The following is a 27,396-nucleotide window of genomic DNA, read 5'->3' as shown; positions in this document are numbered from 1 at the left end:
ACAATATGTTTAACTTCACATATTCTGATGTCTATAGTATAATGCAAAATAAATACTGCCATTTTCTTATAACATGTCTACAATCAAATATTCTGTTGTCTGTTAGTCAAAACTAAACATATTTAATATTTGCTTGTTAGAAAGCATTCTGGGCTTTGTTATAACATCTGTAACACAGGAAAGTTAAATTCTTTTCATCGACTGGCACTTGATGTGTATCAATACAGGCCAAGTGGAACTTAAGTTTGCAAACATCACAAGCAATCTGAAACGAAAAAAAACAAATTGGAATGAAACATTCATTTCTTTCACTGATGCATGCTTACATTTTAATAGTGTCCACAGACGTTTTAAATGGTAATTCAAGAAATGAAGCACACACACTATCCCTCTCTCTGTGCTAGGAATTTCCCACAGATGAATAACTACATTGAAAAATAATGCTACTTATACTCAAAATCTTAATTGGCTTGAAAAATAATTTCAATGGCCACAAGATATGCTAGCAGTCTTTCAATGCCAACTGGTGATGTCACCACAAGAGGATATTGTGATGTAGCATCCCTCATTGGCAAAATTACTTTTTATGTCTGTTTTAAGTATTAATCATGGCATACGGACAACAGGCTGTTAATAAAATTAAGTCTATGTGTTAAGAGAATGAATGCTACAGGTGAGTACTACTCTCGGGTCCCCAAGCGATATCTTGCCCTCAGTCTAGAGTATGTAAGACTCGGGCGCAGACTAATGCTTCAAATCAGATGCAATGGATAATTGAAAAGGCTTCATTACATTAGACTCTGAAATAGACTTCAATCAACTCTTCACAAGTATTTATATCTAAACTAGAGCTAATCTTATTTGCAGAAAGCTTGGTGAATAACCTATACACATACTCAATAAAGCTATGTAAACCAAATGTGGTTTTCTAAACCAAATACATTGATTTACCTGTCATAATGAGAAAAGGCTTTCTGCAAAACTAATAGAAGCAAATAATACAAGATAAACTGGAGCAACTATCTGTGAGCCTGTTAGATAGGTACATCTAATTATGTCTTCAAAAGGTTTACAGATAGTTATGTGAAAATGTTAATTATTCCTGTACCAAAGTTATTATATTGATTTTGAAGAGCTCTGTTCTGCCTCAGATACATCAAACTGGAGGAGACTGGCTAAAGGTTATACCCCTTTTTCAAGTCTACTCAAGCTGTCTGTAAATAGATTGACCTGGGGAACAAATAGAGGTGTGATACTGGGTACTACTGACTGAAGAAGAGACAATAACCACACTGCATCAGGAAGCAACTATACTGGTATGTGTCATAGATTGATACCCCTACGGTTCTTCTCTAGTCCTCCACAGTTCATTAGTATGCCATTTATTTTTTTACATTTATATCATGATTCAGTCTTGATAATATTTGTATCTATTTTGATTAGTATGTCACTTGAAAAATCCAGGGAGTGAATCCAAGTGCAGCCTTGAAGCACCACACTTATCCTGACTACCCTACCAAAAAAATTGGTGGTGTCCATGGCCAAGCAGATGACTAATTTTGCTGCTTTTTAGTCATCATTTATAAATCACGGTAGGTTTTTTCAAAGATCACATGGTACTGCTGTCAGAATTTGATCCAACATGCCCCACAAAGCATGTGAATATCTTCCTAGGAGTCAACTGGATTTAACTGACCTGTGGGCCAGGCTGGGCTGAGAAGAACATATGCCTGGCAACCGCCTCCATACATTTAGACTCCTTCGACTCTGTAGTGGGAAACAGGTTTCGATTAAATCCACCGGTGGAGGCCTGAACAACCAGGCTCTCCAGTGTCTGATGCTGTAGGAGAAGAGTGGGTTTCCTGGAGCAGTCCTGTGTCTCCAAGCTATCTGCCTAGTGGCTGATGGGCAAGATCCTGGTTTCACCCAGGTAAGCAGTAGTGTTTCAGTTAGGGCCTCTTCAAATGGCAGACAGTTTCTTGCAAGGTCTGGCCTGGTTCCAGGAACTCAGGACATCTGTTGTGACCTTAGTGGAAGGTAGTTGGAGGTTGAGGACTTCTGCTGCTTTACGGACAACAATGGCAAAGGAGTTAGATTTCTATGTGGATAGGCCAGGTGTGGGAGAGTGGAGGTTAATATATGGAGAAGTGTGAAGACTACTGGCCTCTTGTAGGCCTAAGAACAGGTTTGTTGTCATAGACATGAGAATCATTATTATTGTTTCTTGTAGTCCAGAGTTTTTAGAAAGTGTTTCTGAATCTGAGTAAGTTAGGGAACAATATTGGTTCAACTTCTGTGGATCCTGTGGAAGAATCTATTCTGAGTCCAAACATACTATCAGCTCACCCTTCGGCATCAGTGGTGTTGCTGGTGGCGTCGACGCTCGGGCCCACTGTTGGCTGTGGCTCCGTATGGGGTATAGAAATAGGGAATAAAGCTGGGATTGTTCCTAGACAGAAACTTTTAAATACCTTTGGGGTCAAGTGACTCCTCGTGATTGCAAGGAGAAGAAGTCGTTCCTCCATTTCTTATGGCTTTTTCTTAAACTTGCCTGATGAATTTCATCTGGAAAAGCGCTTATGGAATTGGCTTCGGGAAAGACAATGCATTCACATCCTCCTCTTTGAGAGGGATTCGGCCTTACGTGCATTTCGGTGTCGCTCCATGACATACAGCTTGGATTCACGGTCCTGCATGCCCTTCAGATTAATACAAACGTATTTGTCACACAACACTAAGAGCCTAATTACGATGTTGGTCCGAAAGGATCCGAACGGCATTTGAAATCTCCAAAAGCGTTTCAGAACCTATGTTTCTGACCGACTCGGAAACATCTCCGACTGACTGATTATGATGGAAAGGTAACAGTTAGGTTAGTCCAACTCGGTTCTGAATGGCATTCGGAGACTCCGAGTCAGTCGAAGCCGAATCGTACAGCTCCATGGACTGCGTTTCAGACTGACGTATTACCATGTCGGATTCGGACAGCCTTTCAGAATCGGGTTGTATGACACAAAACGGCTGTTGGAATCTGACTTTGGGGGCCTGTAGAAGGCCCCCCTTCACCCTGAGGCCTCTGGTTGAGGGCCGTGGAGGTACTCAAGGGACCCTCCTTTACAACCATGCACAGTGTGGCAGGCAGAATGGGTTGCTTGCGACAGGGTGCAAGCTTTTCCACAGACACCCGTTTTCTCAATGGGAGTCAGTGTTGTTGGTCGGAACATAGGCTCCCACTGAAGTCAGTAGGAGACTTTCCGTAGAAAAGTAGAATCTGCTTCTATGGTTACCCCCATGTTATGCCTGTATTATTGACTAGTCTGACTGGAATCCAGCTACTCAGGAACCCAGTCTATCAACTTTTTCCCTAAATGGTTATGTTCAGTTATTAGGTACATCCCAGATTGGATACTGGGGTACCCTTATAAGTCCCTAGTACATGGTACTAAGGTACCCCAGAGGACCCCCATGAGCTCAAGCCAACCATGGGAGACCATTCAAAACGGAACTATTGGCCTGCCATCGCAGCCTGTGTAAGTTGGTGTTAGCACCACTTACTTTAGCTATAGGTTTCCAATACATAGGGTCACAGCCTTCAGAGTCCAATCTCCCAGGTTGTCAGGGATGCAGACATATACCATATAGAGAGGCACTGTGTAATTACGCAATGACCATCTCGAAACTGGCTGCAACTAATACGATCATGTTTTGTATCAAACATGTTTGAATCATACCACCACACCTGGAGGTATCATTACGAAGCACTGGAAGAGCCCTCCAGGTGCCAACCTTCTAGACCCAGGCAGCACAATGGTTGCTGCCAACCAGAGACACATTTCTGCTCTCTTGCTGCTGAGCCAAGCCCTTCTAGTCTGCCGCATTGTCTGTGCCTGTGCACCATACAGGAACCTTCCAAGGCCTGTGGGAATCAAAGACATCTGAGGGAATCTACCTTGAAGTGAAGGAGTCACATCCCTGCAATCACAGGCCCCGCAACTAAGTTGACCGGTCTGCTGAACCTGAGCTCCTCCGGACTCTGAAAGGTTCTGCAACACAGATGGTGGTTTTCCAAAGCTCCCGAGGCCTGTACTGCCCTCTTACCTGCTGGACACCGACCACTCAGCACTCGACATCCTTTATGAGACAGCTCATGCACAGCTCCTGGTCTTCCTCAGTATCGCCTGGTCCTCACAGCTGCAGAGCCAAGGTCATCGGAAATATTCCTGTAACATCCGACATGGGAGGGCATTCGTCTTCCAAGTCTCCTGGTCACTCCTGAGTGACATAGACTCTGTCCCCTCTGCTTGCAGGTACCTCTCAACTAGAATCCAATTTTGGATTCCACCGGACACTTTCTCTTCCTTCAGCAGTGGCACTTTCCTGAAGTCCTCCATTGGGTTTCGACTGCTGTTTCTGACACCACTTCACACGTATGCACCCGGCTTCCCTGGTGTAGGTAACGTGGGTACTAGGGTATCCACCGGTGCAGTGGCTCTTCAAACTTCTGTCTTCCACAGGGTTTCTTCAGGGTTCACTGGGATGGGTCCTTAATCTTTAAAAATCCAATTGTTGACTTACACGTAGACTTGTACGGAGAACACAGTCATGTTTCCATACTGTACACGACCTCCATGGGGCTCCTAATCTCTCACCTTGGGTGGTCCCTTGAGTCCCCAGCCCTTGTATGGCCTCTTGACATGGTCCTGACTTGAGTCGTGGTTCTTATACCACTTTCTTAGTATATGGTTTGGTCCCCCCTGGGGCCCACTATGTATTCTGTGCCATTTACTGTGTTTCTTTGCAAAGTATTATCCATCATAATAGATGGTGCTAGGTGTACCTTATGTTATACAGTTTTCACAATTTTCCTAAAATTACATCGTTTTGTTGTTCAGTAAGGCTTATTTTTTTCTTGGAACACCTATATGGTAAAGACTCATACCAGTCCCAAGGTATTTCAAAGGGAGTAATGGCTGCGTTGGCCTGTATTAAGTGAGGGATTTTTCTCCAACAAGAACAATACTTGATGGCATGTGGCATGGACTCATCCTGGTTGATTCTCCTCCTAAAGTATGCCTCACACACTAAAACTTTCATCAAAGTTAAATTTGGAAAGAGATGTTGCCAACAGTGCCTTTTCGATAAATGTACTATTATGCCACTACAGATACATTTCAATTTAGAAAACGAAACATCTCCAGTGATTCAACATAATCATTCACTGGTCATTTTCTGAATTTGAAGTGAGACCATAGGAACCTCACAGCGCCCTTGAGTACTAATTAAATATAGTGCTTGATTAAAGTGGTTGATCTCCCAGCATTTACTTTGGACTTACCTCTATGACACAATCCATGAATATTGATGAAAACTAAAAATTTGACCAGCGAAAACATAAAACCACTTTTGCAAATCTTTATTCTTTGCTAAGAAACCTCTTGTATAGCTCATTCATTTGCTATGGCACATAAACCATGTACTGACCCAGCAAAGTATGACTATTTGGCCAAGGTCTCACGACTGTTTGACCAACAAAAACCTAAGTATAGACCCTAATCTCTTATTTTTAGCACCACAGATGATCAATTATTACCTTCAGAAATGAAGTGAAATTGTCTCACAAGCAAATGACTGGACCAAAGAAGGGCAAGCTTCCACCTCTTGGAATTTTAGTGGCAATGTATAATCATTCATTAGTCAAAAGAGTGTGTTACCCCTTAAATTAAACTACAAAATGTAATTAGTAGGGACATTGGATTTGCCATGTAGAGCTTCTGAAGAGTTAGAGAAATATATTTTTAGAGGAATTACAGCACATTCTTCAAGTATAGCCAAACGGAAAAGTCTTGATTCCCGAAATGCTTGATGAAATGAAGAAAACTGCTATTTTAGAATTTGTATGTAAAGGATAATTTATGCAGTAAGATCATTTTAAGCAATCTGGGGTGAGTTTTATTGCAATAATATCAAGTGATCTCATTTGTGATGAACTGGTTAATTGAATGCATTGATATAATGTCCACTATCAATTGTATTAGTTTAAGGACATTCGTTTGAGGATATTGCATGTATTTATGAAGTCAAAGAGCTTAATATATCCATCAGTCATATTTTTAATGTTTTATAATGTTGTGTACCCTTTCTATATTAATAAAGTAAAACTAAACAAGTTGTTAAAACCGAAAGAGAACTTATGTTAGAAATTCTATTAAGGATTAATAGGTTGAACTACAAAATCTATTACCCATTTTTCAACAGCATCTTTTTTTTCCTTTTTCGAACTCTTATCCGCACAAACATGACACAGAGCACTTAAGTCTTCTGTAAAAAGAAAAATATTGAAACAATGAAATATTTAAATTCTGGACATTGCAAAAATCACTCACTTTGAGCACTTAAACAGTGCACTTTCGTAACAAACATACAGTATACATGATGTACGTACAATAGATATCCCAACATTTAAATGTTTTATCTATAAGTTATGTAACATAATGTTCTGTAGTAAATGCAACATAATTCTATTTTTTTAAAACGTTATTTAGCATTTATAAGAACGTCTGTTAAACAGAACTATTAATGATTTTCAGGAATGTCCTGTCGGGCTACATGAACAACCTTTTTTTTTTATAATAAACAACCTGCTGCTTTATCTACTTTCCAGTGGCTAACAGATTGCACACCCTGGACAACCCCCATTCTGTAAGGTTTCTACGTTCTACTGCACACTTTATTATACAAATCCAGTGGGAAGGCTTGTTCAGGAGTGAAATCTCAGATGGGTTCCTATTCACAGAATTACTTTCAAAGAGTGATTTCACAACAATTATAGGTTCATTTTAGTTTTCAGCCCCGTTTAATCCACTTTCTTTTAACCAGTGCTGCTTGCAAACTTATACCTCCAGAGCCTCACTTGCACCACCAGCGCTACATAAGGCATTCCCAGAGGCTGGCATATTTGTAATCACCCTTTCAAATGGAAAAAGCAGTCTGTGATAGTAACACCAAGCAATACAGTTATCTAGGTCAGCTAATGTACTGCTTGAATTAATTAAGCATTCGGAGATATGCTAATATTGCATGGTAGGTTTAGTAATATACAGAAGGAGTTGCCGCTCATTACATATTGCCAAATGAAGTTGATTAATATTCTCTGCCGCAAGATTAACTCCACCACTAGAGCACTCTCTAGAAGTTCTAGTTATGCAATATTATCCATGGGGGAGGGAACTTCAGATAGCTATTGCCCAGGGTGTAGTCAGAGTTCATACGGCAAAGCTACCTGGGTGTGCTCTACTTATTATAACATGTTGCTGTTCTAAATCACATCCTTAAAATTAAGGGTGAAATTGATAACATTTCTAAATAGATGGTTTATTGTTCATGGCACTTCCCTGGATGAAGGTTAGATGAATTTTGAAGCATATGTGTGTTTTCTGGGGTTGACAGGGCTTTGACATTTTGCACTACTGAAATGCATTCTAATAAATGTCTAGTTTTCACAAAAATGAGCATACATTACTTCCACTATCAATAATTTAATCATGCTGTCAAATCAATTTTGAGATGTGGATTCACATGCTCTGCAAACTCCACCCAATTATGTTATCCTCTAACAAAGCACGACTGTTTATTATAAGAAGTTGATTTGAGTAAAAAGGTAACCTTTGACTTCTCCTTTAGCTGGAAATGTGCATGGGCACCACTGATATGTTAGATTGTTTTTGGCATGGTTGGTGAGTGTAAGTACAGAGTGGTGGTTTTGTAGAATTCGGTGACCATGAGAATAGTGTATAAAAGTAGTAAATGTGAGTATTACAGAGATGTGGTACTAGACACTGACACTGAGGAGGAGGGTGGGGGCATGTGCATCTACAGCAATACAAACTATGAACAGATGCGTCAAAGCCAGTAACATTTTATATTTATAGCATGTGATATTATAGATATATATGCTCTTTATAGACAAAGCAGTACTGACCAAACCACTGGCTAGTTACTGTATGATATAATGTCTCAATGTTCTCAATACTCTTTGACCAACTTTAGCCTGTTGATCAGCGAGAGTACCCACACAGTAATGCTTAGTAGTGAGAACCTAGAGGTCCCTTAGTGAGGTTATAGCTGTGGGGAAGCTACTCTCCATGCGAGAAACTTCAAAGCACAGGAATGTAGTGGCTCGAATGGGAGGTGAAAAAATAGAACTCTGGGTGGGATAACCCTTTTAAGGCTTTCCATTAAGGCTTGCAGGACTGGATTTCTAAAAGGTGAGTAATGTTCCCTACTTTGCATGTATATGGCAATATCCCCAATTTGTGGGCTTCTGGAAGCATGTGCTAATTATGATTTTTGGAAAAAGCAAAGGAAATAACCAAAATTGTTTTAGGCCTCTGTTTTAAGGGGGTCCAATTAATCAGAAATATTGTGGTGGCCAAACCTTTTCACCTTTCTACACAGCAGTCTATTGTAGTAGGGCAGAGGGTTTGGCACTGCACCGTAAGGACCTACTTGGCATGCGTACGTTTCCTCTGGTGACTCATTGCGACGCTATGGTGTCGAACCTGAAGGGCATGGCCACTACCACTGGGGAACCTCAAGACGGCGAACAAGACTAGTACCCAGCGCTTAGCGCTTGTAAGTACACATGCATAGATTAGGCCCCATTCACATTAACATATAAGCCTACTTCATGGAGCTACTGCCCTTAGGCTCTGACAGGGCTGCCCCTTTCCAACACACGTGGCAACAGGTCTCAGGCGACTACCCTACCCCTCTTTTGGTTCTGTTGTTGTCATTATGTTGTACACCATGTCCACAGTCTGTTTATGTAATGCACAAGACTCTCATGCTAAATTATTTGCAGGAGTCCTACTTTCAAAATTATCTGCATGGTCAAAGGAGAAACAGATAATTCCACCAAAAGCAAACAGGGTTAATACAAAGAATTATGAACCACAGCAAATATATTAGTGCTATCAGTAATAATGGATAAAAATATTGCAAAAAAACAACTACTGTATTTGTGTTTTGTGGACTTTAAATTCGGATTTCGATAGTGTAGAAAGGCAACTACTTTGGCAAAATATGAAAGAGCAAGGAATTCAATCTTCCCTCTTAATATCGATCCAACTACTCTATTCAAAGACCTGGGCTACAGTTCGGATGGGTGATGGCTCATATGTATCGAAGAAATTTCCAACTTCCATGGGCCTAAACCAAGGGTGTGTTTTGGCCCCATTGCTTTTTAATCTGTTTCTAGCTGACCTAACACAAGCAATGGATGAAGTGAATGCCCACACACCAAAATTAGCTAGTACTCAGATATCAAATCTGTTATATGCAGATTATGTTTTCCTATTTAGCCAAACAAAGGTTGGGCTACAGCACCTGATAAATAGGATATCAAGGTACTCCCAAGTGAATGATATGGTTATAAACCACACCAAGACAAAAATTATGGAGGTTAACAAAAACCTATGGTCAAAGTATAAGCATAAATGGTTCCTTCAAAACTTGCCATTAGGAAGTTCATACCAATATCTGGGAGTAATATTCGACGATAAAGGATCATTTTATCCACATTGTTGATATGCAAAGGAGAGCTAACACCCTACTGACAGCATTTTGAACCTTGCAGAAGTCACTAGGAGGGCTGACTTACCAACCGCTATTAAAAGTAATATCAGCAAAACAAGTGTCAACGTTAACGTATAGAAGCGAAGCACTGTGTGGAAAAGACTCTATAATCATCAATAATGCTGTGACAAAAATCTGCAAATCACTTTTTCGTCTTCCACATAATGAATTGTGTGCACAGATTAGATTGGAATTCATGGTAATTAAACAGCTAATTGCACGAAAAGGCCAATTCATAAAAGTATGGAAAATAATTAAAATGGATAATTTAAATCAAATGTCCAATCGGTTATGACAGGAAATAAAAACAAATCAGAATTTTCAATTCTGGAAATATTTACAAGCTGCTTTAGATGAATGTTCAACATACATGATCTGGGATATGCCAATAACTACAGATTCATAAAAAAAAATCGAATAATGAAATAGCAAAACATCGATCACTATATATTGAGGATGTATGATGTTACCACGCGATCATTTTGATCGCGGTACATTACATCGCTGTGTTTACAATGCAAGTCGTTACAACGACTTGCGCTGTATGGTGCTGGACTTAGAAATAGTATGATTTACTATTCCAACTCCAGCCTACGTACAGTAGGGAAGGTGTTGGAATAGTAAATCACACTATTCCTTGCCTTGTAAAAGCAGCGATGTGAATGTATTGCACTGTTTTGACCATGTTGTTAAGGTTGTTTCCCGTATATTGATAAAGATTCTCTTGCAAAAAGAATGCATGCATGGTCATTAATGAATGGTTATACAAAAGCAAGAGTCCAAACAATTTTAGAAACTCCTTGGTCTTTGAAGCAAAAAAATATTTTTCTAAAAGCTTGTTTTGGCGTCTTCACATGCTTATGTCCCGTAATACCTTGGCTTCAATCAATGGAATTGATGCCCTGTCGCTTATGCAAAACGGGAGAAGAGAACATTATTCATTTTCTGTGTATTTATCCCAAACTTAAAGATGAAAGAAAATCTATACTTCAGTTGCATTTTAATTCCCAATGAATATGGACCTGTAGACAGGCACTGATAGGATGTCTACATTCAGATGACATAGCACTGAACTCAGCTTTTGTAAAGTTTTATTAACAGTAAGAAGGGAATCAGACAAGCAAGATTAATTTCCGATTATTTTGAGATGTAATATAGGATGTATATAACATATACATTTGTATTATGAAGTCTGAACTATTAAGTGTTGCTATATTTAACTACAAGGAAGATTTTGATTAATCTATTAAATGTCTGTTTTTATCAATTTTTAAACCAGACTTTTATCAATAATATATTCATTAAAATAGGAATTATTGTCACGATATATTGTAAGATTATAATTAATCAAACAATAAAAATTGAAATGAATACAGGGGCCGGTTACAGGAAGATAGTGTAGTTAAATGTGTCTCCATATTGTAATGAGTGTTGTGTTAGATACTAGCTTTAAATCTCATAGGTATATGTCAACTATATAGAAGCCAATCAAAATTCAACATTTTTGTATTGTACAGCTGTCTTATTCACAATAATAATGATTGCCTAGTATATAACATGTTATTCAACACATAAACCATTTCTAAGTGCTTTAATCAAAAGATATTTCAATTGCCCTTTTAAATCACATTTAATAAAAGCAGTCACAGATAAAGAAACACATTTTTCTACTCTGACAAATAAAGTATGGATATATTCTGTAATCCAACTCTTCATGATCAGAACAGATAAGCATCAATAAATACCAGTCAATGAGTTCATGCTGCACCTGTTTTATGAGATGGTTGCGCCGAGAGTTCACTTGACTGTGTATACAAAATAGAAATGTACACCAAATGCACTATGCCAAATTGCTGAAGTGCAAAATACAAATCTTAGCCTATTTCATATTTCTCCCCCTTAAGTTATCAGTTTGTATTTACATAAATTCATCCTGTATTTAAAAATTTAATACGGTCTCAAATACCTGATTCATTAATTAAAGTCTCTGCTATCTCCCTTCGAAAAACATTGATTGCATTGCTGCTAGTCTCGAAAACAAGTTGTTCCTTTTTTAAAATGCATTCTGCGAACTAAAATAATGACAAATAACTTTCAATACATTTTGCATATATGAACTACTTTAATAATATGTTAGCATTTCAATTTACAAATACTGAACAAAATAACAAGCAGCACAGAAACGGAACATAAAAGCTACATAATAAAATGGCTGTAGACACGTTACAGGGATGAAGTGAAAGAGCAAGTGAAGTGAACTGCTTCCTATTTCTCAAAAGTGTCCTTACATTCTACGTCATCTTCTCCATACAGAAAGAATGGGGAAAATGTAAGTTATTTGTTTGCCTTCCTATGTATTTGTAATAAACAACAGATTTATTCAGATTCAGCAAAGAAGGAAATACTGTAAACAGACAAAATACTAACAATAATGGTACCAAAAGTGCTAGGTGTGTGTATCACTGTATTCATTACTGTACTTGAGGTATTACCTATTTATCAGGGGACTTCTGAAGCTGTAGCAATCGGAGACGCATAGTAACATAGAAATTCCATGTCAAGATTATTTTACTTCGCATAATGAGATTATCTGTTTTTATAAGAAGCCATATAAACCAAACCTTAATTGCAGATACATTTCTTAGTTTGTGCTACTACTACATTATTCTCCTAATACCAATCATGGGGGTGTAACAAATATCCCTAATGTCAGATATTGGGCATTGATATCAATGGTATGGTGTCTTGCACAGCCACAACAACCTGTACATAATGAGATTGTTAGGGGAAAGACCATGTCATGCTAGAAAATATCACTATTAATTTAATGTGGAAATAAACAAGACACAAATCAGGATAGATCATTGTAACAAATTTGTACTTATGTTTTTACCAAAATTAACTATTCGAGCAAATATATTTAACACTAGGATATATTTTAACAGTCTGCCTACGAAACCTTGCAGAATCTCTCAAAAGCATGAATGCTAAACAGACTACTCAGTGGGTGTACGTCATACCCAGTCATACGGTGGACTCAAAGGTTATGAAAACAGTAGTTATGAACTTTAAATAACAGGCCATCTTCATTTCCCAGTATTTGTCCTCATTTAAAATCATAGCTGGAAATATGAGGTGATTGATGGTCTACAGTGGGACAACTGTAGAACCCTCAATATTCATCACATTTAAATGGTGTGTGTTGTCTCTTTTCGTATCAACAGAATGTTTGAGAATTTACAATCATGCTAAAAAGCTATAATAAGTTGAAGTTATTTGATTACATTTCTGTTCAACTCTTCCAGGTACCTTGCTTTTTTGGCAGTAAGATGTAAATTGGTATAAATGCAAATAAATGTATACTTGAGGGATAATAATCAGGTGCAGCACTAGCAAATGTAAGTGTAACTTTTTTGCATACAAAACTTGTCTTCCCTTATTGCTCTGCTTAAATGCCAGGAGGGACAGAGACATTCATTGATTGCTTACATAATGGGAAGTACTACACAAACATAACAACATAAAGGAACTGAAAGCCAGTGATTTATAACCCTGTAATCTTCTACTGTACCCATGAATCTTATATACTGCTGAGGACCATTGCAAATGCATGCGCCTATTTACTTTTGTCTTACTCTTCTTTAAAATGACAGATTTTAGATCGCTTTGTGACTCATCATTCGTTTTAAAAAAGCTATTAACTAAATTATACATTATTTTCGCCAGTGATGCATTATGCATCCTCTTCCTTGTCGTTTGAAAGTTCATGATGCAGTAGAAAAAGAATATTTATTTCAATGTTAATCTGTACAAATAACACAAAATGTCACAATGATTTTAAAAAGGTTTCATTGGAGCTCTCAGCTAATAAGAACACAATAAAATGTATGCGTCATAATGTTTCAAGCATCTAAAGGATTAGAATCGGGTGCAACTATATATGTGAACTAATACTGACTGGTTCCCAATTAATGTTTGTCATTGCAGTTATAATGAGTCGATAATCATTTATTACCTTGCACACGAAAACACCACAGGAAATGCTGTCAGCCTGCTTTGGATGATCAATAGTGGAACAAGTCCACCTGGAGATATTAAAACCTTTTCTTCTCAAGAATGCCCTTTCAAACAATAAACAAAAGTGTAAGCAAAAACAATATATTTCTTACCATGCTTTTCTTTATATTCACAATGCAGTGAGAAGCCTTTTATAAAAACCTTTCCTTTTGTTTCATTTTTTAATCATTTTTGTACCAGGGTATAATAATGTGTTTAAATCTTCCACAAAGGTCACCATCACAATTTTTTTAATGAGATTAAACCCTGCATTTTAAGTTATGCCAGCACTTTTAATTTCCACATCCTGCCTGATAAGACATGTGGGGCTGTTGTAAAACAGACCAATACAAGGAATATTCACGGTGGTACATGCATGGAAACACACACTGATGCACAAATATGCAGTGTAAAAATACACAATGTGTTGTTAAGCAGAAACACTTTAATTGACAGTATTAATCGGCTAAAATCACACTACTAGTCAGTTGATCTTCTACCATTTTGGCGGAGCTAATTTTAAAATGTTTTATAAAAAAATTGGGCGCTGATATGGCTTTTCAATAAGCAGACGAATTTTAGATAAGGCAGTTGTGCAGCAAAGGGCTGATAAAGAAGAAGACACTTTCACAGCAAAGTTTTCTTTGCTCTCCTTCTTCAAACAATGTTCATATTTTGGAACAAATTTGATAGTTAGACTATTCACAGATATGTTTAGACTATTCACAGATATGTTTCCAATATACAAAGAGCAAATAAAAATTAAAATAATTGATAAAACTTCCGAATTCATAAATGTGCACTCTTCTAAACCTAATAATCAAATGTAAAAAAAAATGCAGGCAGCAACTGTTGCACCAATCAAGTTATCACTTGTGAGGACATGCATATTTCATACAAATGAAAGTGGGCCCTGCCATTTCAAGATGTAATCATTTCAAGCATTGATTAAAAAACATCTATGTGGAAACAGCAGAACATTTTAGACTATGTTATAAACTTTCTGTAAATTCCACAAAAAAAGTAACATTAAAGCAAGTGTAAGATTGCCACATTTAGAATATAAATGTGTATGCCACATACCTGTCATATACAGTGACTTGAATTTCTTTAAATATTTGTATTGTATTTCTTGTATGGTTAATTTTGAAGGACAGATTATGGTTCAGATTAGGAGTTTCACCTAAAATGTACTCTACCACAAATGTAGCAGTGTATCCTGTAATCCAAAATGACTGTCCACTTACTCTATTTGGAGTCTATTTCTGATTCTGGGGATGTCAGTGTAAGTGCATCAGATGGTTTGCCCTATTTACAGGAAGTGGAAACTCTAGTCTTCCCAAACAGAAAAAAATAATAATCAACACATACGAATAGAAAAATGTAAGGTAGACCTGGTGATTTTCTATTTTTTTTTAAACAAACTACTGCTTTTTGAGGTTTTTATAAAAAACAAAAATGTGTGCTGAGTGGCTATCAGATATATGGTGGCCATGCAGAAACCTACGTGCCTTTAAAGAAGCAGTCATAACAGTGGCTCTTGTGAAGGCGCTAAGATCTAAATAGGGGCAGAGAAATTCTATAAATATGGCAGTCAATAGTGTGGCCCGGGTGGTGGAGTTAATTTCCACCACCAACCTGACTCCACACACAAATTCAGGCACTATGTTTTTTCACTGGCAGACAATGTACTTATATTTTGTTAGCATGTTGCTAGAAAACATGAAAGCATCACACAAATATTGTTGATACTAAAAGAAATTAGAGTGCGCAGCCCAGTGTTATATATTAAGTACATTTTAAATGTTGAACTTCTTACTTATTCAACTTCGCACAATTATATTGACTCAATTAAAAAAGTACAATGTTATGTTTGTCAGCATTTTAAATAATAAGCACATGCAATATATATGAGGATTGCTATTCACCACACAGAACAGGTAGTATGTGATCTGATTATTTACTTTATTTTGTAATAGACTACATTTCATTTACAAATAGAATAAAACAATTAACATTAAAAAATAAATACACTATTCAACCACAAGTATGCATCGCTTTGTAATAGTTATAATGCACTTTCATCAAACACTACCTTGTAACATCTCTGCAGTGTTGGATCTGTGTATCGATTTCTCCTAAAGAATTGAAGTATTCACACCTCTTCTCTGAGGGATACATAGCCTAAACATAAATGTATAATAAAATAAAATTTAAATCCAAATGATTATAGACATCAACAAATCACTGTTAGAAAAAGGCTTTTAAAAGTTCCAAACTTACTGTGAAAAGGATGAATGGTGAGTTTCATTAAAGTAATCCGTCTAGAACCCAAAACTTAGCAGCTCACATTTTTAATTTCATATGTGTGCTCGAAGCATTACTTTTAAGAGAATTAGTATTAGATTCTAGTGTTTTTAGATTAGCCCTTCTTATCTTGAGAACACGAACACACACACACACACACACACACACACACACAAACACACACACACACAGAAACCCACACCGGGCCCAATTCATAAAGGTAAAGTTAGACCAAACAGCTAAGCTTAGACCCTGAAGTCTGAGTTTATACCTTAACCCCTTCAGTGCCCGCCCCTTTCCCCGCCCTGTGCCGGCCGTTGTATTAGCGGGCGGGGTCTATGACGAGCTGGACTCGTCATGGGCACAGCGCCACCGCGGCCCATGACGAGTCCAGCTCGTCATGGGCACTGAAGGGGTTAAGCCTAAATTTATACCCGAAGGTTAACTTTACATCACAATCCTACGTTTAGACCTGAAGTCTAAGTTTAGACTTAAAGTATGTAAGTTTAGACCTGAAGTCTAAGTTTGTAACTGGAGTGTAACTTTGCACCAGAAACCTAAGTTTAGACCTAAAGTCTAAGTTTAGACTTAAAGTCCAAGTTTAGACCTAAAGCCCAACTTTACACCAGAAACCCAAGTTTAGACCACAAACCTAAGTTTAGACCTGAAGTCTAAATTTAGACTTAAAGTCTAACTTAAAAACAAAAGTCGAACTTCACTAGTAGTAACTTTACATTGGGAATACTGAAAAGCTGTAATGTTAGATTTTTGGACTAAGTTAGACATTAGGTGTAAACTTAGACTTTAGGTCTAAATGTAGGCTTCAGGTGTAAAGTCGGAGTCCAGGTGTAAACTTAGACTTTAGGTCTAAGTTCGACTACAGGTCTAAAGACAGACTTTTGGACTAACTTTAGCTTTGTGAATTGGGCCCACAGTTTTTACCACCATACAGCTTATTGAATCTTTACATTCACTTCTTCATTCATATCTAAACGGTCTAGGCAATGTGGTTAAAAAACGTTAATACTTTTCTACTTGTGTTTATAACAAATAGAAATGAAAGTTGTGTATAACATAAACCGTACACGTAGATATGCAGAGTACTATATGCTAAACAAGAGCATTGCAGAGGGAGCTTATGGACAATTTTACATTTCAGGAGACATGGCTCTTACACACATAAATAAAGGCAAAAAATGTCATATTACACTCTGCCTAGTTGCAAAGTATCATGTGAACACTCCAGTTATGTTAAATGCTAACTTTAGATTGAGAAGCTAATTTTGTATTAGCTTGAAGGTTAGGTAGAATTTTGACAAGTCTACACAAAATGTTCCAATCAATAACGAGAAAAACAATCTTGGTGAGGACAAAAGGGGGAGGTCAAAAAAGATGGGTTTCACCTTTTAACTTCCATAGCTGTGTTTGTTACAGCCAAAAAAAAAGTGAATAGAATTACCCAAACTTGTTATGAAACTACAACTGTACTAAAAAGCATGCATTTGCTTGGTTGGATGTAATTGGTTTAGTTTGTAAATTATATTGACTGTACAAAAATGTTTAGGGTTGTCTTGGAATGGTAAAACTTAGAGGTATTATGATTTTAAGTTGTTGATACACAGAGAATGTGCAATACACCTTTAAGTCTATGATCCATTGTTTATTTGAATATCTGAGTTCAAATGTGAATGCCCCAATTAGCTGTGCATCACAAATTGTTTTGGGGCATGGCTGCCAATATCAGACAGTGCCACAAGCGTCGGGAAGGCAAGCCAACATGCCTTGACAGCTAGAACCATGAAGTGACATCCCACAGTACGCCACCTCACTGTAACTGATATTAAAAAGACAGATTTCAGTGCTTTGGCATACGAAATGTGAAAGCCAAAATAAAAAGAAACAATGAAATAAAAGCTCCACACTTACACTGCTCATACCAGAATGCCTTGTGCAGGAGGGAATAGGTGTGTTTGGTACAGGGCCTGGTCTCAGAAGAGGTTCTACAACAAAGGGTCTACCACGCTTGGATGAAGGACATGTGTAATGGAGGTTGGCAAATTAAGTGCAACAAATTTATACTTAAAAACAAATATTTTATTACTGAGACCAACAAAAATAAATTTAGGTAATGGTTCATTGTTAAAAGGTTTAGATATGGTTCAAAGAAAAACCTCAAAACCAATGCTGTCCCCCCAAACATTTATGGTTGAGCCATCATAAAATAAAGTGCACTATGGCCATGCAAACTATTAATTGCAGACAAAATGCATGAATATATGCAATCATAATGTAGTCCAATAATTACCATAACGACATAATAGTATATACAACACACAATCCAAAGAAAAACCTACTACAGCCATAGGTGCATTGCTGATAATGTTAATAGTAATGTGTTAAGTAATCTTAATTGTGTGACTATTTTTGTCATCTCTGATTGTATTATTCACATCCAGAATGAGGTCATTCGCAATGCTTATGGGCAGCGAATTTTGATTTTCTTTGGGGGTGGTGGGTGATTTGGTATGGACGAATTAATGGCTCTTCCAGTTATAGTCTGTAACCACAACTAACTCTTTTACTGTATTTTTTCAGTCTGGATATGTGCATGCATATTTATAATAAACTATAACTGTAGTACCATAGCACAATGTAAACTATCTATGAATAAAAGAATGATATTTTACAAAAGTAGTTATAAAAACATACCACCAATGTCCAATGATTAGCCTCATTTACAGCTCCCAAAAGCAATTTGAAGTCTAGTGGATCAATCTATGAGAAGAAAGTAGAGAGGTGCCTTTAAGCAATAGAAAACTTTAATGGCATTAACATACAGAAAACACAATAAACTAATTAGCAAAGTACAGTATTTGTGTTGAATGCAATATTCCTGAAGATATAATAAAAATAGTTGACAGAGGCATTCATGTTTGGAAGCAACAACTCGGTAAGTGAGTGTTTTGGATGGTGGTGACAATTATGAGTAATGATATAAGATACTTTATCATAGAATTGCTGAGCTGATACTAATTGTAGAAACATTTAAAGATTTACCCATTGACATGTTTCACTGTCCTTCCCCATAGCTATTCTTTTTCAGAGATGACTAAGATGATGCCTAAAATAACCCTTTATCACTTTTCGACAACATGACAACTTAATGCTAGAATTGTGTCACGAGGAGTTAAGGGATGCAAGAATCTGTATTTCATAATTTATAACTGTTCATGAGATAAAGTTTTCAATGTCAAACCAACAAATAATACTGAATTCATAAAAAAAGAATAATTGTGATTTCAGTACCCAAAGTTTTGATTGGTTAAGGCTTAAAAAAAGAATATCTGTAGGTGCGACATAAATGTTTTTCACCTTGTATAAGTGGACAGAGTTGTGTCAGCAGATATTCAGAAAGTATGGTATTTTTCCATGAATAGAAAGATTTTAAGTTATTTCACATCCATCACCAGTTATGTTTTCTTGAAATCACATAGTACGGCACACTCTAGAAAAAATCATTAGGAAAAAATAACTCAATAGACACTTTGTCATGTCTGTTATTCAAAGCAAGAACATTTTAACAGCCCCACACTTCTCTGCACTGCATCCTCCAGGTTCCATACAATTTTTAGTCTGCAGACAGATACACAGCCATCAATCTAGCTTTTAATTATACAAAACTGGAATGTGCACGATTTAGCTACACTCTTAGTAACAGCACTTCGATGTTCTAACCTTTTTTAATAAAGGTGGTTCTCCCATCCAAATTTGGGTCATAGCGTAGCTGTCGATAAGAAATGCCTTTTGAACTGCAGCACAATTGTGTTTTTTGATGTGAGCTTTCAGGAATGCGTTGATTACCTGCAATATTCAATATTATTAATATAACATTGTGTAATACTTATATAAGTCTCACCACAATCTGTGCACTGAGGATGTGTTCACAATCTCAAAAGGTTTAACTATATATTGTTCTCTTGTGATTATAATACACAGAGTTTCTGATCTTTACCTGGGCACATTCTCTCTCCCACCCTCCCATTTCATTTAAATATGATGTCCACCTCATAGTGTGTTATGTCAATGATCAACCCCTCCATTTTCCAACAATAACTTTTTCACCTCTGACGGCTTCCCTTCCTACAAACTTGAGATCATATTTCTATCCAAACAGTGTGGTCTTCACACACATTAACTATTGTAACAGATTCTATGTGGGCCTATCAGCCAAAACCTTAAATATATTGGAAATTTTGCAATGCTTTACTACCATTTCATCATTCATTTAAAGGGCTTTGATCACAGTACCCCAGGCTTAAGATTTCTCCTCTGTCTGTCTGGCAAAGTAATGATTTAACTTATAATACACTGCCTTGTACATATGGCCCTGCACATTTCCACCTTTACCACCTTACACAAGGGTTTACCCCGTTTCTTTCACCCAGATGTGTAAGGTCAACCTACGTACACTTGCAACTTTATACTAACAGTCAAATTAAAACCTTGGTTCTTCTGGTAAGCAATCAAGGTTAAGCCAGGTAAAGCTCCCAAAAAAACTCATTATGCTTTTTAAGGACAAGATTGTTTGGGTATTGTGAACAGTGCATTATGGCTGCAATCAAGACTACTACTTTTCTACCCATCAGTGTAACTATCCTCTTTTATACAGAGACCCTGCGAACCTTTCCATCAGCATACATAACGTATTCGCCTACAGACATAAAGCAATGTTTAGAAACAATTTACATGTCATCCAGTTCAACATATATTATATACTAATCCATGTTAAACAATGTACAACCAGAATCTTATTTGATGGTTTTTCTATTAAGAAAGTACCTGGCTTTCCAGCTCCTGGCCTGGTTGAAGACAAACTAAGTCGGAATCAAAGATGTTGTAATCTTCAATTTTTGAAATTAATATGTGGCCTGTGATATTATTCCATGCATCATTAATCCCTGAAAAATAGATGGAGAGTAGTAGTATTGAAAATAAAATAACAAAAAATAGTCAAAATGGTTATAAACTTACACTCATAACGTTGAATTGCTTTCTTTGATACTGATGTTGACAATCTAGTAAACACTCTGCGCTCTTTTTGGCTGTCCTCTCGCTTGCGGTCACTGAATGTAACATTTGAAGAGGTAGGTGTTTTTTGGCTGCCTTCTGGTGCATGTTCAGTGGCATAAATCTTGGATGGGTAGGTTAAATTTTCACTGCTTTCTTGCTTGAGGTCACTGGATTTATTACTGGAATCTTTAAAAATGTCTTTTAGCTGGATCTGAAGTGTTCTATTGGATTTCTTAAAAGCTGAACTTGAATCAGGTTGATTAGATATCCCTCCAATCTCAGACTTTAATACATTTGATGGAATACGCTCTTCAAAATCTTTCATTGGCTGTAGGTGGTCAATGTTGACTTTTGGAATAATGTTTCCATATTTGTCTTGAATATCAGCCAATTTCCGTGAAATGTTTTCAAGTATGAAAGGTCCAAGAAGGGAAGGATCTAATTTCCCTCCCTTTCTCTGCTCAGCCCGTTTATTTCTCCTCATGACCTTATCTCCAATTTTTATAGTAGGCTGCAGATCTTGTTGATTTTTTTCTTTTTGTGCCTTAACTTTCTCAGCGGCCTTTTTAATATTCTTTCTTACAACATTTAATATTTTATCGTGTGATTGTATGCATTCCGCAATAGTTTCACTTGCTGTCACATTCTCAATGTCTTGTTGATTGACCTGAAAGTGTAAAGTTAATAGCAGATATTAAACCATACACCAGGAAAGTTCCTTGAAATAACTGATTGCAGAGTTTGTCTAATTGTATTCAGTGAAAACCTTGAAATGTTTGCAGCAAAAATAATTTCTACATTTTAATTGAAAACCCATGTAATCTAATAAAATAAAAGAATAAACCAAATAAATGAAATAAAATAACCTCAATTGCTTCTGGAACTTCTGACGGGTATCTTGCCTCTCGTCCAAACATAAGGAAATAGGGACTGTATTTTGTTGTCATTTGTTTTTTGGTCCTGAGCCCAAACATAACTGCATCTAAGTACAAATCCCAAGTTTCTGGTTTCTCATCTACCAGCTTGCTTAGTGATCTGTGAAATAAATGATTGTTTGATTTGTGCATAAAACATAACTTATATTAGCTTCACAAATTATAAAAATGTTTAGCTAAGTGCTGATGCTATAAAATGTTTGACAATATCGGACGAGAAAATATTAACTGGATAAGGCGTTTTGGAATTTTTCTGTATATTAGATTCTGGTGACAAGGTGTTTGAGATTAAGTATGAGCAGTCAAAAGTCTTTTACAAATGCATCAGCAAAACATCCCTCATTAATTTGTCCTATTAAAATGGCTATTGAGAGTAGCAACAAAACTCAGAATGTAATGAGCACATTCACAGACAGAGGTATATGCAGGGCCACTGGAATTATGCAGCACAGGAAAACCAAATTCGTTGTCAGGGTTGGCTAAATATAATAGTATAGAACAGGCAAATTTGGTGGTGTAATGCTTCACAAATTGTGTTAGTATTACCTCTACATTTTTAAAACTTACGCAGAGGAACATTTTTTGGATGAAGGTTTCACCTCGTTAGTAACACTTTGAACACAAATGTAGAAATAAGGAACAAAAAGGTGACCAGTCAGAGTGTGCAATGGGCTTTTCGCAGCAATACATACTGATGTGTATTTAGCAATGTATGATTTGTTTAAGATACACATTATTTTGTTTCACAAAACTCTAAAGATTATGCATCAAATTGTGGTTTTGGGTCAGATGCAACAAATCCATAAATATTTTTTCCCATAACCACACAATCGCATTATTCCAGTGGCCATGGATACATCCCCTATTACACAGACTTGCCAGAATATAGAGTCATATTGAGGAAATCATTAGCGGATGTGTCAATACTGCCACATGGATCACAATGTCTGTAAAATTATGTATCTTGTTATTACAGACAATAATGATAAATGACTCTTGGGGTAAAAGTAAATGTGCAATCATAGGTTGCCCTTTGTCCTACTTGCTCAGTAGTTCTAGTTTGGAATCTGGAACCCAGTTGGCTGAGAATGAGAAAGATATCAAGAAAAACACCGCACTTAATGTAAAGTATTTGACACACCCACACCGAAGTAGTGGTTTTACTGTTGCCAATTAATGTTCAAAAATCAAAGCTATAAAATATGTTTAAAATGATGCAATGGTCAACCTAAATTCACAAAATGTGGAGACCAGTACCAGCTATAAATAGTCATCAAAGACCATGTTTTAACAAGGGAGATACTGGTGCTGGGAATGGACACTATAGCCATGGTAAGCTTTTCAGAGACACTAAAGTTTAGTGGGTCATATCATATGGAGAGCTGTTTGTAGCTGAACTCTGTCCATGGTGGTTGAGGAACATCTCAGCTGTTGTGTCTCAATGGGTCACATTGTAATGTAATGTAATGTAATGTAATGTAAATGTAATGTAATGTAAAAGTGCATTTGTAAAGCGCGAACTGTCACTCCGCGAGGAGCCTCCTGGCGCTGAGAGGACGAGGTAGGAGAAACCAGGGAAGAAAAAGAAGGTGGAGGAAGAGTTAGATTAGTGCAAAGCAGCGGTCATCTGGGCACTTGTAGATCCAGGTTTTTAATGCTTTCCTGAAGAGCGCTTCCGAATCTTGCATACGTAGGCCGATCGGGAGTACATTCCAAGCTTTGGAACCAAGGTAGGCGACCGTTTTCCCTCCTTTGGTGGTGAGTTTAAAGTGGGGTGTCTTTAACAAATTAGCCGAGGAGGATCTAAGCGTCCTGGTGGTGGTGTAGGGTGAGAAACGAGCTGTGAGGTATCTAGGGCCTGCCCGGCGAGTGGCTTTATGGGTGATCAGAAGCATTTTAAAGAGGATTATTTTGTGGATGGGGAGCCAATGTAGGGTGTCTAGTGCCAAAGATGCCGAGGATCTACGTGGGAGCTTAAGGACAAGACGGGCTGCCGCATTCTGTACTATCTGCAGTCTTTTTATTGTGGCTTTATTAGCACCTGCCAACAGGCTGTTGCAATAGTCCAAGCGTGAGAGGACAAGAGCCACTGTTACTGATTTCTTGGCAGCCAGAGGAATCAGATCAAAGAATTTCTTCAAAGATCTTATTATACTAAAGCAGGTGCCCGCCGTTACCAGAGCGTGGGGGAGGAAAGATAAGGAAGAATCAAACTTGACCCCCAAGTTTCTGGCCACCTTGACCGTTTCCGGTGGAGGTGGGGTACCTTCCGGCCACCAACCACCAGGGATGAAAGTCACATTCGTGCCAATGGGTAGGTTTTCCGTTTTGTCAGTGTTGCATTGTAAGTGATTATTTTTCATCCACTGTATGACTTGAGAGAGACAAGTTTGAAAATTGCTTTTAGCTTCATTATTGTTTTTGTCCAGGAAGACGATCATTTGGGTGTCGTCAGCGTATGAGGTGACTTCAATTCCAAAGGATTTTATAAGGAAGATGAGGGGTGCCATGTAAACGTTAAATAACAAGGGGCTTAAGGAAGAGCCCTGAGGGACCCCTGTGGTTATGGTCTTCTCTGTAGAAAGGAAGGGACCTAGCGCAACGGTTTGTCTGCGATTGGTAAGAAACGATCTGACCCATGTCAAGGCGGTACCCGTAATACCGCCGCGTTCGAGTCTAGCCAGAAGGATGTCATGGGAGATGGTATCGAACGCGGCGGAAAGGTCCAGAAGGATCAGAACGGCTTTCTTACCCGAGTCAGCAAGGGTTTTTAACACCTCCGTGATCTCCAGGAGGACCGACTCCGTTGAGTGACTAGGACGGAAACCGGATTGCTGAGGGTGGAGGATATTGTTAGATTCGATAAAATTTGAAAGCTCTTTAAGCACGAACCTCTCCGTTATTTTGCCCAGCACCGGGAGCAACGAGATAGGTCATAAGTTAGAGAGGACTGATGTGTCTACGTTTTCTTTTTTTTTAAGGGGTTTAACCAGGGCAAGTTTCCAATCCTCTGGGACAATGCCTGTATTTAGCGAGGAATTAACTATTTGGTTGACGACTGGGTTGATGGTGTCAATGAGTTTATGCAGAATCCTGGGGGGGCAGGCATCCAATGGGGATCCTGAGTTGCAGGTCATTATGGCCTTGAGTGTGGAATCCAGTGAAACTGGTGAAAAGGTAGAGAAATTTGCAAGAGTTGGAGCTGGGCTGGAAACTTCCGTCTTGATGCTAGGAGGGGTAAGGGAGAAGTTTTTTTGTATTTTAGAGATCTTCTCTTCAAAATAATTAGAGATGTTGTCACACAGAGATTGTGAAGGGGGAAGGTCTTTCTTTAGTCCCTTCGGATGCGTAAAGGAGTTGACTATTTTAAAAATAGATTTTTGGTCTAGTTTAGACTCTAGTATAGCTTTTGAGTAATATTATTTTTTGTTGGTTTTAATATGAGCATGGTAGCGTCTTCTACCAGCTTTATAGGCTCGCCTCTCCTCAGTAGTGTAGGACTTTCTCCATTTACGTTCTAGCTGTTAGCACTGGTGTTGTTCTTTGGCTAGCTCAGGGGTAAACCATGGTGGTCTCTGAGTTTTAGGATTTCTTATTCCTTTCCTGTTCTGAAACTCCAGGGGCGCCAGATCATCACAAATGTTGTAGATCCAGGTATGAAAGTAGCCCGAATCTTTGTTCGGGTTGCCTGTGAGGGTAGGAGTGTAAGTTTGGGCATGGAACTGAAGCTTGGAGTTGTTTATTAGTTTGGACCAATTACGACGGGGTTTGGAATTGAGGGAGGGGTCCGGGCTGTCAGTGGACGGGTAATCTAAGATGAGTGGGATCATGTAATGATCTGTCCATATAAGTGGGATGGGAGGAGTCACTGTAAGAGCGGAGAGATTGGAGCAGATCCCGTCTAAAGTGTGGCCCGCCTGGTGAGTGGGGTGTTGTACGAGTTGTTTTAGAGTAAGGAGCTCAGTTATTTGGAGAAAGTTGTCCGTCCCAGGAGATCCTTTGGATTCCAAGTGGAGGTTAAAATCCCCTAGCATAGTAAAATTGGCGAATTTGAGAAGAGGCTGGCTTAGGGCATCACCTAGCGAGTCAGTAAAAGTAATGCTATGTCCAGGTGGCCGGTAAATGAGGACCCCTGCAAAGGACAGTGAGGCATCCAGAGAAATACGGAAGCCTAGGCTTTCAGCGCCTTTAAGGGAGTCTATGTTTATAGTGGAGCAGGGTAGGGAGTCACGGATGATAATGGCCAATCCCCCTCCTCTCCCTTCTGACCTGTCCTTCCTATGGATATTGTAATTAGGGGGGAGTGCAATTGTACTGCCCTGACTACAGAGGACAGTAGTGCTTATCGTTTTGGTCTTTCTGCACCTTACAAATACTATGTGTTTGGAATTGTACATCATATATTTGTGTTTAGATAGTTCAAGAATGATATTGAGCAACCCCAAACTACAAGCAAGACTATAGGGACAAAGCGTTCTTTTGTATTGTATTTAATTGTATTGTAGTGTCTATACAGTGTGCAATACCTCTATGCATGGCACACAAGCACTTACCTACATGGGCGGCAAACTACACTGTGTAAGTTGTGTGGTTGAAAGGATGCTGTTTCACATCTTACAGGAAAAGTGCCTCCATGTCAGCCATGATGACCACCGACGCGAGGTTATCTGATTATGGAATGCATCATTTAACAATATGGTGAATGAATAAGTACAAGAAAGAGACACAGTATATAGTTTTCAGTAATCTGGTGGCTTCAAGCAGTTCTTCGGGTCCCTATATGGTATTTCTTAGAATCACATTCTGCTTGGATAGTTACTGTCCTGGGTTGTTCATCCTGATATTTTGTTCAAAGTTAATAGATCGGTACAGGTTGGACCGAGAAGTGGTGGAGAGATATGTTGAGCTGGACCTATTGTCACCCCATACATGAATGCCATTGGCAAAAGTAAAGTTTTAGTATGTAGCTAGTTGAGACCTGCAGGGTGGATTAGATTATAGTCCCTCAAACAGCCAGGAGTGTGTGTCATATCTATTCAGTTATTCCATGCATCCTGTTTTGGTGGTGTCTGGTTAAATTGGCTGGTAGAGTACCAGGTGATGGACAAGACCAGTAGTAGATATGTCCTACGTGAGTGTAGGAGGACTAAGCTGTATAATAGACTTATAGGGCAGCCTGTATGAGCTATAGTTGCCCTCCCAGCACCGTCTTTTATGGTATTAATGTTGGTGTGTACCAGATGTCTTATGAATTAATGAATTTTTTATAAAAACCAGGCTAGCCATAGGTTAGCTCTTCTTAACTTACCTGGGTATATAATGTAGTCTGTTGGTTGGGTTGTTCCATGTCTATAGGCTTTAAGTTGTAGATTATAACTGGAGGTGCTGTAATCAT

General features: G+C 38.1%; 1 protein-coding gene across 1 annotated transcript; it reads right to left on the bottom strand.

The window, feature by feature from the left end:
• LOC146865685 (uncharacterized) lies at window positions 1–27,396 on the bottom strand. The gene is made up of 10 exons (XM_085640183.1): window positions 27,310–27,396; window positions 21,028–21,733; window positions 20,836–20,954; window positions 19,732–19,857; window positions 18,706–18,771; window positions 15,785–15,873; window positions 13,649–13,754; window positions 11,600–11,705; window positions 6,242–6,318; window positions 1–265 (listed from the first exon to the last, which is right to left on the bottom strand). The coding sequence occupies exons 1-10, from the start codon at window positions 27,394–27,396 to the stop codon at window positions 137–139; spliced, it is 1,611 nt and encodes a 536-aa protein (XP_085496309.1). The 3' UTR covers window positions 1–136.

The sequence above is a fragment of the Triturus cristatus genome, chromosome 2_1, assembly GCF_964204655.1.
Source record: "Triturus cristatus chromosome 2_1, aTriCri1.1, whole genome shotgun sequence".
NCBI lineage: Eukaryota > Metazoa > Chordata > Amphibia > Caudata > Salamandridae > Triturus > Triturus cristatus.
The sequence above is the reverse complement of the archived record's forward strand: the minus strand, read 5'-3'. Positions and strand labels throughout refer to the sequence as shown.

Bases quoted from the DNA above. Each gene is read 5' to 3' on its own strand.
- LOC146865685 (XM_085640183.1), bottom strand. From the start codon at position 27,396: ATGATTACAGCACCTCCAGTTATAATCTACAACTTAAAGCCTATAGAC. The intron at 21,734-27,309 runs GTAAGTTAAGAA...TTACACTTTCAG, and splicing joins AGACTACATTATATACCCAG to GTCAATCAACAAGACATTGA. The intron at 6,319-11,599 runs GTATTTGAGACC...TTCTTTTTACAG, and splicing joins GACTTTAATTAATGAATCAG to AAGACTTAAGTGCTCTGTGT.